The sequence below is a fragment of the Tursiops truncatus genome, chromosome 7 (assembly GCF_011762595.2).
Source record: "Tursiops truncatus isolate mTurTru1 chromosome 7, mTurTru1.mat.Y, whole genome shotgun sequence".
Lineage (NCBI taxonomy): Eukaryota > Metazoa > Chordata > Mammalia > Artiodactyla > Delphinidae > Tursiops > Tursiops truncatus.
Window position 1 is genome coordinate 8,980,290 of NC_047040.1, and position 18,641 is coordinate 8,998,930.

At 37.2% G+C, this 18,641-nt stretch overlaps 1 protein-coding gene across 11 annotated transcripts in view; it reads right to left on the reverse strand.

Annotated features, from left to right (window-relative positions):
- Nucleotides 1-18,151, reverse strand: part of SP100 (SP100 nuclear antigen) — an 84,697-nt gene extending 66,546 nt beyond the window's left edge. For 4 of the 11 annotated variants that reach the window (XR_004527340.2, XM_073807151.1, XM_073807147.1 and 1 more), the window contains exon 1: nt 17,984-18,151. Coding sequence is in view for 8 of the 11 variants with exons in the window: in XM_073807151.1 (XP_073663252.1) it covers nt 17,984-18,015 (32 nt within the window). In the remaining 3 variants the exon portion in view is untranslated. The remainder of the gene's footprint in view (nt 1-17,983) is intronic. The other 7 variants (XM_073807145.1, XM_073807144.1, XM_073807143.1 and 4 more) reach the window with 4 other exon arrangements.
- Nucleotides 18,152-18,641: the final 490 nt, after the last annotated feature.

The following is an 18,641-nucleotide window of genomic DNA, read 5'->3' on the forward strand; positions in this document are numbered from 1 at the left end:
ATATATATATATATATATATATATATATATATAAAACTGAATCACTTTGCTGTACATCTGAACCATTATAAATCAACTATACTTCAATAAAAAAATGAAAATTAAAAACAAGTTTTATCATTTTCACTCTCACACACACCCAGCTACACAATTTGTGGGACCCAGGGAAAAAGAAATTAGGGGGACCCTTGTTTACAAACCATTAAGAATTTCAGGACAGTGAAAGCAGAGCAGTAAACCAAGTGCAAGGCCTTGTGCATCTGAATAAGATGCATGGCCCTGAATCTGGCCCTGCTCTTACATTTTGTCTTTGATCCATTTTGAGTTGATTTTTGCAAATGGTGTGAGGTAAGGGTATAAATTAATCTTTTTGCATGTGGATATCCAAATGTTCTAGCACCATTTGTTGAAGAGATGATCTTTTCCTCCTTGAGTTGCCTTGGCACTTCTGTTGAAAATAAATTGACCCAAAACATCAGTGTTCATTTCTGCACTCTCAATTCTGTTCCATTGATTCTAGATCTATCTTTATGCCAGTGCTTTAATTGTCTTTATTAATGTAGCTTTATAAAAGTATTAAAATCAGGAACTGTAAGTCTTACAACTTTTTCCTTTTTAAGATCATTTTCACTATTCTGGGTCCTTTGCATTTCCACACAAATTTTAAGATCAACTTCTCAATTTCTGCGAAAAGGCCTGCTGGGATTTTGATTTTGCATTGAATCTGCAGATCAATTTGGGAAGAATTGCCATCTTAAAAATACCGAGTCCTCCAATCCATGAACTGTAATTTTCTATTTATTTCGATATTTAATTTTTCTTACAATGTTTTGCAGTTTGGGCATATAAGTCTTATGTTACATTTGTTACGTTTATTCCTAAATATTTTATTATTTTGCTTACTTTTATTTCTGTAAAACAACTTTTAAATTTCTAAGTTTCATAGTTAATTGTTTTATAGAAGCAGTATTATCTCATAAGCTGTGGGAGCATTGAATATACTTATATATATAGTCTTGAAGTCTTGTTCAGTTGGCTCTATTATTTCTATTTCCTCTGATGTTACCAAGAAATGATAAAAGAAGGATCTGAAGGGACCTGGTGTAACCCGGACACTCTTCACTAAGTCATTGTTAACAGCCTGGGGCATAGCATTCCATGCCTTTCCCATCACTTGTTCCAAACTTTACCACAAGTAAAATATTTTTATTACTTTGACTTATATAAAAATAGGGGCATTATATATATATATATATATATATATATATATATATTTTTTTTTTTTTTTTTTTTGGCTACATTGGGTCTTCATTGCTGCGCGCAGGCTTTCTCTAGTTGTGGCGAGTGGGGGCTATTCTTCATTGTGGTGTGCAGGCTTCTCATTGTGGTGGCTTCTCTTGCTGTGGAGCACAGGCTCTAGGTGCACAGGCTTCAGTAGTAGCAGCACATGGGCTCAGTAGTTGCAGCATGTGGGCTCAGTAGTTGTGGCTCGTGTGCTCTAGAGTACAGGCTCGATAGTAGTGGCACACGGGCTTAGCTTCTCCCCGGCATGTGGGATCTTCCCAGACCAGGGATCGAACCCGTGTCCTCTGCATTGGCAGGTGGATTCTTAACCACTGTGCCACCAGGGAAGTCCTGGGTCATGATATATTAATCTGAACTTGTTTTTATTCATTAATAAAACTATGCCCTTCTATCCAAATTATTAGAAATAAATAGGTATGTAATACTCTAGCAATATGTATTTACCATAATTTACTCAACCATTCAGCTCAATGGACAATCATATTTTTTTCAGATTTAGAGGTCAGTGTTATGTAGTCATTGTTCTATTTTGCCATCAAAAAACAATGCTTCAATAAAGACATTTGTACTTACGGGCATCTAACCAATTTATTTGTGCTTTGTGTGCATCAAGTACTCAAGAAAAATCAAGGGACAAAATAGACAAATTTCCTATGCTATGGCATATGCATTTTGGGAGAAGACAGTCAATGATTAAGACAATAAACACTAAATAAAATAAATAAGTAATTAATTTAGTATGTTAGGGAGTGATAAGGACATAGACAATAAAAATAGAGCCAGATTAGGAGGTTGGGAGTATGCAGGTTGGGTGGGGGGCTGTGGCTGTGATTTTGAGTAGGTTGGTCAAAACAGTCCTCATTGAGAAGGTGACCTGGAGCAAGGATTTTAAGAAGATGGAAAGTTAGTTCAGTAATAGGTATCTGGACAAAGAATATATCACACAGAAGTGAGAGCCAGCACCATGTTCCTAGAGCTGTAGTATGCCTAGTGTAGTCAAGAAACAGCAAAGAGTAGTGTGGCCAGAGAGAAGTGAGGTAGAGGACAGGAGAGAAGGGCTGGATCGTTTCAGGTCCTCTGAACACTCTTAAGGACTTGGCTTTTACTTTGGGGGAAATAGGGAGTCACTGAAAGTTCTGGAGCTTTTGTATATGCATATTGGTGTTTTTATTTTCACAGGATAGGTTCCAAAAGTAGGACTGACTGCTGGGTTAAGCTGTAGTGTATCTTAAAATTTAGTAGATATTGCCACATCTTTCCTGAAAAGGCTCTAGCAATTCATGCTCAACCCAGCAATAAATGTCTGTTTCTCTGAATCTTCTCCCACACTGCAGTGTCATTTACGAAGTTATGTTTGCCAATCTAAGGGGTGAGAAATGGTTTCTCACTACCATTTAATTTGTATGTATTCATATGTTTATTGCACATTTTTATTTTCTCTTCTCTAAGCTTTCTGTTCAAGTCCATTTTCTTTGGAGTTATTTGTCATATTTTATCAGTGGGCTGTGGTCTGTGTATATCAGATATATTAAGCCTTTGTTATATGTGTTGAAAAATTTTTCTACATTGTCTTTTAATGTCTGTATTGTTTTTTTACATTAATTCTATTAAATCTTCCTCTATCTACTTTCTTTTTTTTAACTAATTTTTATTGGAGCATAATTGATTTACAGTGTTGTTAGTTTCTGCTGTGCAGCAAAGTGAATCAGTTATACATATACATATATCCACTCTTTTTTAGATTCTTTTCCCATATAGGTCATTACAGAGTATTGTTTTCTCCAGATATAGGCCCAGGAGTGGGATTGCTGGGACATATGGTAGTTCTATTTTTAGTTTTTAAAGGAACCTCTGTACTGTTCTCCCTAGTGGCTGTACCAATTCACATTCCTGCCAACAGTGCAAGAGGGTTCCCTTTTCTCCACACCCTCTCCAGCATTTATTGCTTGTAGAGTTTTTGATGATGGCCCTTCTGACTGGTGTGAGGTGATATCTCATTGTAGTTTTGATTTGCATTTCTCTAATAATTTTGATGTTGAGCATCTATTTATGTGCTTTTTGGCCATATGTATATCTTCTTTGGAGAAATGTCTGTTTAGATCTTCCACCCATTTTTTGATTGGGTTGTTTATGTTTTGATATTGAGTTGTATGAATTGTTTGTATATTTTGGAGATTAATCCTTTGTCAGTTGCTTCATTTGCAAAAATTTTCTCCCATTCTGAGGGTTGTCTTTTCAACTTGTTTATGGTTTCCTTTGCTGTGCAAAAGCTTTGAAGTTTAATTAGGTCCCATTTGTTTATTTTTGTTTTAATTTTCATTACTCTAGGAGGCAGGTCAGAAAAGATATTGCTGTGATTTATGTCAAAGAGTGTTCAGCCTGTTTTCCTCTAAGAGTTTTATAGTATCCTACCTCACATTTAGGTCTTTAATCCATTTTGAGTTAATTTTTGTGTATGGAGTTAGGGAGTGTTCTAATTTCATTCTTTTACATGTACCTGTCCAGTTTTCCCAGAACCACTTATTGAAGAGGCTGTCTTTTCTCCATTGTGTATTCTTGCCTCCTTTGTCATAGATTAGGTGACCATGGGTGCATAGGTTTATGGGCTTTCTATCCTGTTCCATTGATCTATATTTCTGTTTTTGTGCCAGTACCATACTGCTTTGATGACTGTAGCTTTGTAGTATAGTCTGAAGTCAGGGAGCCTGATTCCTCCAGCTCTATTTTTCTTTCTTAAGATTGCTTTCTATTCAGGGTCTTTTGTGTCTCCATACAAATTTAAAAATTTTTATTCTAGTTCCGTGAAAAACTCCATTGGTAATTTGATAAGGATTGCATTGACTCTATAGACTACCTTGGGTAGTACAGTCATTTTGACAATATTGATTCTTGCAGTCCAATAACGTGGTATATCTTTCCAGTTTGTGTCATCTTTGATTTCTTTCATCAGCTTCTCATAGCTTTCAGAGTACAAGTCTTTTGTCTCCTTGGTAGGTTTATTCCTAGGTATTTTATTCTTTTTGATGCGATAGTAAGTAGGATTGTTTCTTTAAAAAAGAAAGAAATCCTGCCATTTAGGACAACATGGATGAACCTAGAGGTTCATTATGCTAAGTTAAATAAAGCAGTCACAGAAGGATAAATACTGCATGATTCCACTTACATAAGGTATCTAAAATAGTCAAACTCATAGAAGTAGAGAATTGAATGGTGGTTACCAGTGCTGGGGGTGGGAAATGGGTAATTGTTTTTCAATGGGTATAAAGTTTCAGTTATGCAAGATGAATAAGTCCTAGAGATCTACTATAAAACATAGTACCTATAGTTAACAAATACAAAAAGTGGTTTGGAGGTGATAAATATGTTTAGTACCTTGGTTGTGGTGATGGTATCATGTCCAAACTCATCAAATTTTATACATTAGATATGAGCAATTTTTTGTATATCAATTATACTTCAATAAATCTTTAAAAAATATAGTTACTCACACAAGGGGAAACTGGAAAGAGGAAAGCCAATTTAGGCTTCTGAATTGTGAATGGGGTCAGGAATCAGAGGCACCATTACTTCAGAAGACAGATTGAGTGGTGAAAGTCAAAACTGGCACAATGAAACTCACCAGTCAACTAGAGGCATCCTTTACACAGAGCCCTAATCAAGTTTTCATGTCTCATTCTTAAATGTAAATGGACACCTGATGGAATCCTTGAGAAGAAACAAATAGTAGGGAAAGAGATGGAAAGTAACTAACTCTCAAAAAAACCTTGTAATAAATGGAATTAAAAAAAAAAACTATTGTCTTCAGTAGTAGAAAAACAGTATCGGATTCATTTTTCAAAAAAGATGTATAAAAAAAGAAAGTTTTAAAAAGAGGTTTTGGAAATTAAAAATATGATGGCAGAGATTTAAAAATCACTAGAATGAATGAATGAGCTGAGAAAATTTTACAGATGGTAGATTCAAAAGAAAAAAAATATAAAGAACTGCCCCAAGACCCTGAAAAGCAGGAAGCTTGTAGAGGATAAACCTAGGAGACCTAATATCCAACTAACATGAATTCCAAAAGATAGGAGAAAGCAGAAGGGAGGAAATAACTGAAGAACTATTACAAGCAAAATTGTGTGACTTAAAATAAGTAGGTTTCCATTTGAAAGGGCCCTGGAGTACCCAGAACAATGAATAAAACCAACCCTCACACTAAGGCAATTAAAAGAACAAGAGAAATCTCCTGAAAGAACAAACAATGAAACAGATCTCTGCAGTCTGTCAGACCCTGAATTGAAAAAGGAGGTAATAAAATTGCTGAAGGAATTAAGAAACACTATTGATAGAAATTGCAGATCACTGTAATACAGAACTAGAAATTATAAAGAGGAGCCAATCAAATTTAGATAACTCAATTGCTGAGATGAAAACTGAGCTAAAGGCAATAAATCTGTTGCATTTCTTTACACTGACAATGAAATATCAGAAAGGGAAAGTTAAAAAAAAAAGCAGTCACTTTTAAAATTGCATCAAAACCCCCCCAAAACTTAGGAATAAACCTGACCAAGGAAGTGAAAGACTTATATGCTGAGACTATAAAACATTGATAAAGGAAATCAAAGATTTCTGCGGAAAAATACAAGACAATATTAGGAGAAGTCCACTTAGTAAGATTTATATCCATAAGATCAACAAACTCAAACCAATAGTTTTCCCCTATGCCAGCAATAAAAATTTAGAAAATGTAAAAGAAAAATGAGTTCCCATTTATAAATATAATTGTAAAATGCCTAGCACTAAATTTACCCAATGAGCTTACCATAGGGATCATTAAAAAACAATAACTTTACTGTAGAACTTGAATATGTACTTGAATAAATAAAGAGACATGCCATCTTTCTAGTTGGGACCATTCAGAATTTTTTAAATTTTAATTTAATTTTTAAATTTTAATTTAAAATTTAATTTAAATCTATATGTTCATTCAATGTCTATTGACTGAATCCCAGAAAGATGGGTTATACTACAGAACATTAACAATTGGTCCCAACATTTATCTAGAAGAGAAAGAACTCAAGAATATCTATGAATATTTTGAAAATAGGAATGATAAAGAGTTTTACCTATAAAGCCATAGTAACTAAAATATTTCAGTGTTGAAAGAGGAATAAAAAAATAGAATCATGGATCAGAACAAGGATCACCTATATATAAAAGGTAATCTAGTATATGTTTAAAATGTTCTTTCAAATCAGTAGTTAAACTACTAAGTTAATGTTATTGCATAAATGGTCCTTTTTTGAAGGAAAAAAATGGTAGTTCTGTAGCTCATTCCATTTGCAAAAACAAATCTCCCGTGGAATTAAGAAAGAAATATAAACCAACCAAAAAAACAACTGAGCAAACTATAAAACATTTTATCTTTCCTTTTTTCTTTCCTTTCTATCTGCCATTCTATTGGCCACTGTCCCTTATTCGAAGAAAATTTTTGCAAATACCTTACCAGGAGTCCTTACAAAATTCATGATTATTTCCATTTTCACAGAGATTCCATTAAATATCCTGATCTTTCAACTTGCTGACCTTCTCATCTCTAATAATCTTGTCTTCCACTTGATTTCTGCAACTTTCTTCCATGGCCATACTTTAGACTTCATCATTTCTCCAATTTATGCATGCTCCAAAATCTCAGACTCAAATATGACCACTGCCTCATCTATTGCAGGTCATGTCTTCTAACACCTGCACTCCAATGAATCTGTGATCCCCTACTCTCAGGTTCCCAATTCTGCTACATTTTTAAAAAATTTTTCAAAATTGCTTCTATGTCTTCACTTTTCTTACCCACCTAAATTCATGATATACTGTTATATTCCAGTGTTCTTAACCTTGGCTATACATTAGAATCTACTAAGGAGTTTTAAAACATTCTAATACCCAAATACAACTGGGAAGGGGATCAGTAAGTTCAAAGCTCCCCATCATGCAGTCAAGTTCTAGGACTGCTATTAAAATCTGCCTCTTAAATTCACCTTTAACTTCCTCGTTCACATCTCCCTCCAGTGAATTTATCTAATATATCGATAACCCTGGATAAAATCAGATTAGCCCCTCTTCCACTCATCAGCACCCAAGCTATCTGGAGAAAAAAAAAACAAGCATGCTAAGTGCTCTCCCTTTAAGTTTATAATCATTAAGCTGAAATGGATTCTCGGTGCTGTTGAGTAATCGTACATCATGCTACTCATTTCACTTTTTCCTTCCCTGAATGACTGTTTTACAGGTTTTCTATCCTCAAACTCTTCCAACCCTTTCTCTCCCTCTCAACTGAGAATGTAGATGCAAAACAGAAGAATGTAACTGCATCCTCTCACCATGGAATACATCAGCCTACCTACATGGGCACCCATTGGCCTTCCCTCCTGTTACAGTGCACAGACTGCCTCTCTTCAGCCTAAGGACAATCCCCCCACTTGGGCACTGTTTTCCATTACCTCTCCCTGACTCAGGCACAATGAATACAGAATCATTCTTTCTCACTTCTGCCTCAACAACTTTTCCTTCTCTATTGGACTATTACTATCAACATACAGCATGCTTCAATATTACCCATTTAAAAATATCCCTACACTCAGATTACCTCTCCTGTTGTGTTTCTTGTTTGAAATTGTCCATATTAACTGTCTCCACTTTTCCACCTCAGTCTCTCTTGCACACATTCAAGTTTTACCCCTACCAATACCCTATACATAATATTTTGGGTTTATGTTTTCCCTGACCTCCACACTGCCAAACCCAAAGGCCAATTCTCAGTCCTCCTCTTACTTTATCCCTCAACCTCATGGACATTGATAAACTTCTCCCTTCTGGAAATGCTTTCTTCATTTGGCTCCTGAGAGCCATGCCTTTATGGCTTTCCAACTATCTCCTTGGCTATTCCTACTCTTTTGCATGTATTCAACTACTCAAGAACAGTTCTCTTACCTCTTTTCTATCTGCACTCCTTCCCTGTGTAATCATATCTATTCCCATGGCTCTGGATACCAGCCACACATGGACAATTCCCAAATGTGCATCTCTACCTCATATCTCTCCCCTGGACTCCAGATTTATATTCAACCATCTTCACTTTGATGACACAGGTAGGCTTTTTACAATTAGCAGGCAGCAACTGATCACTGATCTTCTGAGCCACCTCTTGAAACCTGCTTATTTTCTAATTTTTCCATATATAGGATTTAGTAAATACATATAACAGCACCTATGAGGTATATGCTCTTATTATCCCATTTTACAGATGAAGAAACAGAGGTACAGAGATGTTAAGCAATATCCCCAAGGCCACATAATTATTGAAGAACAGAGTGAGGCTTTGGACCAGAGTCCAGGCCCTTTAATCACTACACAATGTTGCCATCTAGGCAAATGACAACGCTCTCCTTTAATTTCTTTGGCTAAAACATTTCCAGTCTTCTACGACACTTCTCTTCCTCTCATACTTAATGTCTGATCCATCTTTGACTGTTCTTGGCTTTACCATAGAAATATATCCAGTATCCCACCCTTTTTCTTTATATTCATTGCACCAACCTGGTCCCAACCACCATCATCTCTTGCCTGGCTACTGTCATAGCTACCAACTAGTCTTCTTGTTTCCACTCATGTCATATTGCAGCTGTTCTCCAAACATCAAACATAAGCAAAAGAGATCTTTTAAAAACTGGAATCAGATTACTTCACTCTATTGAAAACCCTCCAATGACTCCCCACTCTATTTTGAATAAAATATAAAGTCTTGACCATGACCCATGAGAAACATGACCTTCCAACCTCATTTTCTACTACTCCTCTTCTAGATCACTGCCCTTTGGCACCTTAACCTCCAAGCCTTCTTCAGACATTCCAAGCATGTTTCTAAGCCTGACTTTTCATTGGCTGTTTCCTCTACTTAGAACATTTCTTCAGGAATTGGCATGGTGCTTTTCCTCAATACATTCATGACTCTCATCAAATACTAACCTCTCAGAAAGCCCTCCCAGGACATCCTGTCTAAAATTGCACTCCCATTACACTCTATCCATGTACCCCATATGCTTTTTTCTTTATACTCTTACCACTTTCTGTCATTAAATTATACATTTATTTGTTCATTTGTTTACTATTTGTCTCTCACTGGAATGTCATTTCCATTGGGGCGGGGACTTGGTCTGCTTTGCTCACCATGATATTCCAGCATCTCATTAAGTTCTGAAAACATGGTATCGGGAAATATTTGTGAATGAATGAATAAAGTATTCGTATAATATATAGGAGAATATGGTTAGAATTCTGAGCATATAAAAGGCATTTTAAAAAAAGCATAAGGAGGATAACATTGGTGAACTTGAGTATAAAAACGGATATGGATACATGTACCCCAATGTTAATCGCAGCATTATTTAAATTGCCAAGATATGGAAGCAACTTAAGTGCCCATCAACAGACGAATGTATAAATAAGGCATGATGCACACACACACACACACACACACACACACACACACACACACACACACACTGGAATGTTACTCAGCCATTAAAAAAATAAAATTTTGCTATTTGCAATAATGTGAATGGACCTAGAGTATTGTGCTTAGTGAGACAAGTCAGATAGAAAAAGACAAATACTCTGTGTTATCACTTATATATGGAATCTAAAATATAAAACAAATGAATGTATATAACAAAACAGCAACAGATTTACAGATACAGAGAACAAGCTAGTGGTGGTTACCAGTGAGGAGAGGGAAGTGGGGAGGGGCAAGATAGGCATATGAGATTAAGAGACACAAACTACTATGTATAAAATAAATAAGCAACAGACATATATTGTATAGCACATGGAAATATATCCATTATTTTGTAATAACTTTAAATGGAGTACAATCTATAAAAAATCGAATCCCTGTGTTGTACACCTAAAACTCATGTAATATTGTAAATCAACTCTACTTCAATTAAAAATAATAAAAAAATTTTTAAAATTGTATGTGATTTTTGAATAAAATGGGAAAATGAAACTGGACTATAGGTTAACCCTTGGTTAGTATCCACATAAAATAATGTAAACAAAAATTCATCAGAGGGTAGGATCGAACAGTTTGAGGCAGGCCAGAAGTCCAGTATAGAACAATTAGAAGAGCTGGGTAGAATACCAGAAAATGATTTTAAAGGGACTAGAGAGCTACAGAAGCAACAGAGTCTGCAGAGACTAAGGTTCTAGAGACTGGAGACCTTTGGGAGCTGAGAAGCTATAATTGTTATTTTTCAGGGTGGTGGCTGGTATTTGCTGATTCTGGGAACAGAGGCTGAGAATTTGGGCTTGGCCAAGACCAAAGAGTGTTACTCTTAGCAGGGAACACAGAGAGCTTGTGACAGTCACACAGGGCTGGAGACTTGAGGGGCCTCAACACACAACCCATTCTTCTTCCCAAGATATTTGGTAAAGTTTTTAAGGCCAGGAGGCTGGAATAAAAATGTAAAAAGTCTCTGAAAAGCAAAGCAGAATTACCTGAAGGCTCACCATGCAGAAAAGGCAAAGACAATCATGATGAGGTCCAGAGAACATAAAGGGAGAGAGTTGAAAGCTCTGAAGGGAGTGATGATGTGGCTTTGGAATCTGTAGCCTTTTTGTCCCATGAGAGCACTTGTAAATTCTGAACATAGCTAGAAGCTAAGAATCTGGACTTGGCACAGGCAAAGGGCTGTAACTGGAGGACAAAGAAACTAGCAGAACTTCTGATGGTCATTTGGAGTTGGAGTGCAAAGTTAGAGACTTCAAGGAAATTAAAAACTTGGTTGGTTTTCTCAAGAACTTTTTTCATTTCTAAAGCTGCATGAAGAAAGAGGGTGAAAATATGACAAAAGCTTTGAAAAGCAGAGAAAACTTGATTGCTCTCTCTCAGTTGAAAGCCCTGGATGTCCTCATCTGTGATCAGGGCAAACCAGAGGTATATTAAATCTTATCAAAAAATGCATACTAATCTTGAGTCATTTCATGCCCTGAATGTGTAATGTAGTCTGCCTCATTGTTTTACTTGCTTAGCAGAGGAAAAGGGAATCACTCTTATGTGGAAGAGAATATTTGGGGGCTCCATGTCTTGCATACACAATGTCTGGCATTCAATCAAAAATTAATAGGCATGTCAAAAGATAGGACTATAAGACCAAACCAAGAAAAAAAAAGATGATGGAAGCAAGTGCACAGATGATCCAGAGATTGGACTTAGCACATAAAATCTGTGATTAACATGGTCAAGAAAATGGATGAAATGATGGAGAAAATAGAAAGTCAGATAATTCTACCAGAGAATTGGAATCTACAAAAAATAATGAAATGGAATATTTAGATCTAAAAATACAATTTTAAAAATGAAACTTGTTGCTAGTATTTAGCAGAAGATTGGATTAAAAAGACAACACTTGTCGATTGGCCAACTAGAAGATAGATACCTCAATAAAAGACAACCAACTAAAGTACAGACATTTAAAAAATGGAAAAATGCAGAAAAGCATGAAAGGAATATGTGAGAGACAGTCAAAAGGTCTAGTATAATCTGCTTTTGAGCCCTAGAGAGAGGAGGAAGCTGGGGGGAGGGCAGAAGAAATATTTGAAGAGTTAACGGCTAAGGATTTTCCAAAACAGATAAAAGGCATCAACTCACAAATTCAAGCAACTGTGAAAACACCAACAGGTTAAATGCAAAACAAAAACAATAAAAAAACAAACAAATCTAGACTCACTACAGTTTAAATGCTAAGAGAAAATCCTAGAAGCAGTCAGAGAAAACTTCAAGAGCCACAATCAAACCTCAAGCCATAAACTTTGAAAAATGGCAGTTAATCAATCAATCAATCACTTAGTCAATGACCATAAGTTTCCGGTGTGGTAGGTCAGGATTCAAAACATCTCAATCTCTCCCAACTCCCACAAGCAGTACAGAGTTCTGTTGAAAAAAACTTGAGTTGGAAAAAGCATTTAAACATGTTATTAATCATAGAAGAGATGAAACCACCATAAGGATTTGCCAGGCAAAAGTAAAGGGGAAGGAGAAACCAGAGAGGTAAGCAAAGCACAGAGACACTTTTGATTTGAGGGCATCTGCTGACCCCAGAGAATCAGGACCTCAGGTTTGACAGCCTTAAGGAGTGAGAAAGACAGAAATAAAGTCTAGAGTCCACACAGGGTGGAGAGTCCAATGGGAGTCCAGACCCTGACCTTGACATATTCATGGTGAGAATAAGTGGAGGGACATCTCTGAATTTACTGAATTGTATTCCCAGTTAAATCACCTGGGTTCCCCCAGGTTCTCTCAGCCCCTGAACATGTGCTAAACAGTTCCCAAATTGGTGCGTCCCGAGGCACCTGGTTGTAGCAAACAGAAATCCTTTCCAAAGCCTAGTACCTTCACTGTGGTCCCAGATTTTACCCATAAATAATTTTTCTAAATATGATGCTAGTACATAGTCAAAGATAACCAGCCATATAAGCAAAATAATCTTTGTGAATAGAGTGTGGAAAGGAAAAAAATAGTAACTTTATAGTGGAAAAGCCTGGCAAACACTACCTAAACCAAATGATCAAGGCCAGCATTCCTGGAGATAAGTCAGGTTGACATATCCCCTGATACGAGGTGATGAGAAGGGCATTTCACCTCTGTGGTTTTCTTTCATAAAACCTATAACCCCATTATAATCATGAGAAGGACATCAAGACAAACCAAAATTGAAAGATTCTACAAAATGCCTGATCAGTACTCTTCAAACTGTCAAGGTTGTGAAAGACAAGGAAAGACTGAGAAACTGTCACAGACCAGAAGAGAAGAGGTGATGGGATGGCTCAATGCAATGTGGTATACTGGATTCAATCCTACAAAAGAAAACGGACATTGGTGGAAAAACTGGGGAAACTGAAAAAAGTCTGGGCTTTAGTTAGCAGTAACCTACTAATATTGGGTTTTATTAGTTTCAACAAATGTACCACAATAATGTAAGAGGATAACAACACAGGAAATGAAACTAGGTGTACAGTATTAGAGACTGCTGTACTATCTTTGCAACTTTTCTGTAAATATAACCTTATTCCAAAATAAAAAGTTTATTTAAAAAAAGAAATCTGTGAGTGAGAACTGGCAGAAACAACAGAAAACAGGGTCACAAACACCTCATATATTGAAAGTATCAGATGCCAAATACAAAACTTCTTTAATCTGTGTAAGTCTTTTTATTAAGAAAGAAAGTCTATAGCAAACATCATTCATAATTGTATAATGGTAAAGGACTTCCCTTTGGGACTGGAATCAAGATAGAGATGATTACTATCACTACTTATACTCGCCATGTACAAAGTCCTAGCCCACCCAGTAAGGCAAGAAAAAGAAGTAGGAAGTATAAGAATTAGATTGAAAGTAACAAAATAGTCATTATGTATACATTATATAAATTTATATCTCTATACAAAATATATATCTCCATACAATTTATTAGAATTTTTTAAAGTTTGGCAGTTTCAATTTATTTTTATATCTTAGTAACAAGCAGCTAGAAAGTTGATTTTTAAATTATATAGATATCATAGCACAAAGATCTCAAGTATCTATGAATAAATCTAGCAGAAGTATAAGACTTCTAGACAGAAAAGTTTAAATTTTATTAGAAAATATTTTTAAATTAATATATATATACCATATTAATGAGATGGAAGACAAGATTGTAAAGATGTCAATTCTCTTCAGATTGACCTATAGAGTCAACGCAATCCTAACCAAAATCTCGACAAGATTTTGACAAGCTGATTTGGAGATGCAAAGGGCCAAGACACTTTGGAAGAAGAAAAGAACATGGGAAGATTTACTCTTCAAGAGTTCACGTGAAGTTGTTGTCGCCATGACAGTGTGGAAACACATAAGGAGAGGCTGTCATAGGTCAATGGCAGAGAAGAGAGTGCACAGAAACAGACCCTGCACATATGGCCCCTTGGCTAATGGGAAAGGGAGCACTACAGATCAGTGGGGAAAGGGATGGTTTAACAGATTAAAGGACTCTCAGACAAAAATTCATAAGAATTAAAGTAGAAGCTTTAACCGTAGATCAGACAGGAAGTAATATGGTCTCAGATAAGACAGGAAATGTCGGGGGAAAAACACAAAAACATTCACTCAGCATAAGGCTGTGGGTGGTGGGAGAGCTGCCCAGGTCATGCTGGAACGAAATGGGCTGTAAAACCAGGGCAGGCATATGAACAAGAAAGTAAAGCAACACTTGAAACCAAACTGCAAATAGAATCAATCTGGAAGGATAACCCAGAGGATGAAGAAAACATCCCCAAAGCACTGAACATCACACAAAAACCTAAATAATAAAGCAAGAACATGAAGATAGGGTGATAAAATAACAATATGTGACTTCAAGTGGAGTTGGAAGAGCTGTAGAAACAAATTAAGATCCCCCCAAATAAACAAATCAACTTAAAAAAAACCCCAAGAAACCAAAAACTACTAAAAATTAAATAATTGTCATGAAGAAAAGTTTGAGACAACCATCACAAGCAGAAAGTAAAAAGCTAAAGAGATGAAAGATTAGGGACAGATAAAAGCTGTGAAGGCTGAAGTTGCTCCAGTGGAAGAATAATTTTGCCCCAAAATTGAAATAGAAAATCGTTTTGGTGATACTAGAGGAGAAACTTACCCTGAAGTAAAGGTAGAATTGAATCTATCACCTTAAAAACACAAGGGCTATATTTAAAGACTGTGCACACAGAATTTATCAATAACACTCTGCATCACTTTATTTATTCATAATAACAAGGGTACATCTATTTTATAAAATCAATACAATAATAAGGCTATACTTTAAAGTTTAAGCTTTAATAAGATAAAGTCACCACAACAAAGTGAAAGGGCAAGGAAAGTATATTTATAAGTTTCAGAATTTTAGCAAATTCTCCCTTACAGTTAAAGAAAGAACAATCACCTCAACTCACTAACACTGGCAATAAATCAACCAGCACTTCATAGAAGAGGCCAATAGACAAAAAAACTGTTCAACCTCTCATGTAATCAGGAGGGTAAAGTTAACAAGATGCAACTCTTGATCCACCACCTCTGCAAAGTTTGGGTGTGGGGAGATGGCTCACCTAAATCTTGTAGGTGAATACATTGGTTCAGCTACTTAGAAAGGCCGTTTGCAGAATCCATAAACAATTAAACATTAGTACCCTTTGCCTCAGCAATTCCACTTTTTTGGTTATTGACACAAGACAAACACTTTTATATGTACAAAAATATAAAGAAATACATCATCATTGTTATCACTGCTTCTTCGTAAAAGTGAACAATTGAAAATGATCTAAATGTCTGTCAATAGGGTGGGGAGGAGGGATGCTTTAAAAACCATGGTGTAGGGGGCTTCCCTGGTGGCGCACTGGTTAGGAACCCGCCTACCAATGCAAGGGATGTGGGTTTAAGCCCTGGTCTGGGAAGATCCCACATGCTGCGGAGCAACTAAGCCTGTGTGCCACAGCTAGTGAGCCTGCGCTCTAGATCCCATGAGTCACAACTACTGAAGCCTACATGCTGCAACTACTGAAGCCCACACGCCTAGAGCCCGTGCTCCGCAACAAGAGAAGCCACTGCAATAAGCCTGCACTCCACAACAAAGACCCAATGCAGCCAAAAATAAAAAAACAAAACAAACAAAAAAAAACGATGGTGTAAGTCAGAATGGCCATCATCAAAAAGTCTATAAATAATAAATGCTGGAGACAGTGTGGAGAAAAGAGAACCCTCCTACACTGCTGGTGGGAATGTAAATTGGTACAGCTACTATGGAGAATAGTACGGAGATTCCTTAAAAAACTAAAAATAGAGCTACCATATGATCCAGCAATCCCTCCTGGGCATATATCTGGAGAAAACCATACTTGGAAAAGATACACGCACCCCAATGTTCATAGCAGCACTATTTACAATAGCCAAGATGTGGAAGCAACCTAAATGTCCATCAACAGATGAACAGAGAAAGAAGATTGGTATATTTATACAATGGAATATTACTCAGCCATAAAAAAAGAACGAAATAATGCCATTTGCAGCAACATGGAGGGACCTAGAGGTGAAGTAAGTCAGACAGAGAAAGACAAATCTCATATGATATCACTTATTTGTGGAATCTAAATATGATACAAATGAACTTATTTACAAAACAGAAACAGACTCACAGACATAGGAAACAAACTTATGGTTACCAAAGGGGAAACGTGGTGGGAGGGATAAATTAGGAATTTTGGAGTAACATATACACACTAGTATATAAAGTAGACAAACAACAAGGAACTACTGTATAGCACAGGGAACTATACTCAATATTTTGTAAAACCTATATGGGAAAAGAATCTGAAAAAGAATATATATTTTTATATGTATATATGTGTGTGTGTATGTGTATATATATATATATATAAAACTGAATCACTTTGCTCTACACCTGAAACTAACACCATATTGCAAATCAACTATATTTCAATTAAATAAACAAACAATAAAAACGATGGTGTATCCATTCTACGGGATAGTATTGGGTTGGCCAACAAGTTCGTTCGGATTTTTCTGTAACCTCTTTCGGAACTTTTTGGCCAACCCAATATATAGCTGTTAAAAAGAATGAGAAGAGCCTATGGCTATTAAGGTAAGTGAAAATGCAAAATGGCATTCACAATATGAATCCATTTTTTAAAAAAACAGGATTCAAATTTTGTATTTAAGAAAATGAGTTATATATGTAAATGCAAAGAAAAGGATCTGGAAGGTTATGCCTGCGACTCTAACAGGACTGGTATTGGAAGCTGCAAGTGGGTGAGTGGTGAACAGGACTTTTTCCCTCTATATACTTCTGTATCGTTTGAAATTTTATGAGCAAGAATGCATAATGTATTTCTTTTGTATTAAAAAAATCAAAAAATTTAAAATATTAAGTAGTGGTATTTCTGACCCATTACTAGAGAAAAAGATAGGATTTCTACTCTTTTTCTTGTAGAGGTGTAACCTATTCCAGAACAGAAAACGAAACCAAACATAAAATTACTCAGCCTGTGCTAGCTCTTTGCAGTTTGGGGTATTTCTCTTCCCTTTAATTTCTTTGCTCGGGATCTCTGGAGGAAGAACCCAGGCCCCCAGCTAGAACTGGGAATAGTGGTCCCGTCCACAGGACAGATACGAGACCGACAGCACCACCCAGGGTTTGAGAATAAATCAGGGGCTTCTCCTGAATTTTTTATTTTCGAAACTACCTTCTTCGAAATGACCTGTGTGAAGGTAGAACTGACCTGAGGGGAACGAGAGTGACCTGGGGCCACAAGGAAATAAATCCTCGCTGCAAAGCCTCAGGAAGGACTGCTGCCTTCAGACAGGCCTGCCGGCTGAGCAGTAGCTGCAAAACAAGTAGTCACCTGTGTTGTGGCTGCAGGACTCAACCAGCAGGCGCCCTGCGGCAGTTTAAAATCCCTTCCTCATTATACATTCCTGCCCTTCATTACACTGCAGGTGACTGTTCCCCTACACCAGGCGTAAAGCAGAGGTTTAGTGCAGAGTCCAAAGGACAGCATTGAAGCAGCAGCGAGGCCAGAGCGAAAGGTGGGAGGAAGGGGGAGAAAGACTGACCTGCTGCTGAGCTCGCTGCCCCCACAAGCCATCTTCCTGCCCAGACTGGCCTGGGCCTGAGCTTGGCCTCCGACCCCTCCAGGCTCCCCAGCCTCGGTCCGGTCCCGGGAGGCTGCTGGAGCCCTGAGCCCTGAGCCCTGAGCAGGAAGTCTGCTCTTGGGACTTACCCAGAGATGACTCCGCCCAAGTAGGGAAAAGGGAAGTGAAAGTATTTATCAGTGAGCTGTGCTGTGCAGATGCCCTCCCTCTTCTCGTAACTCCACTGTGCTTCCAGCCATCCTGACATGTGATCCCAGGGATGAAAGACAAGGAATGACAGTCGGGGCCTGGAGGGCCAAGGGAGGAGCAGGGCCAGCCCTCAGGGGTCCACCTGTTTGTGCAAAGACAGCAACAACTTCTGCATGACCCCAACTGTCGCCAGTCTCCTGCCTTCTCAGAGCAGTTCAGAGCTTAGTACATGGTCGGGGTAAACTCCATCTGTGCCCCTTCCCCTTTCCGAGATGACCATGGTGGGGAGAGGGAAAGACAGAGACTTCAAATCTTTTCTCCGGGCTGTGGGAGAGCCTGGACCGATGCATTTAGGTCGTAGCGTATGGACACGGACCAGGAGAGAGCCCAAATGCTCAGCTTTATAAAGTGGAGAGAATGTTCTTAGTAT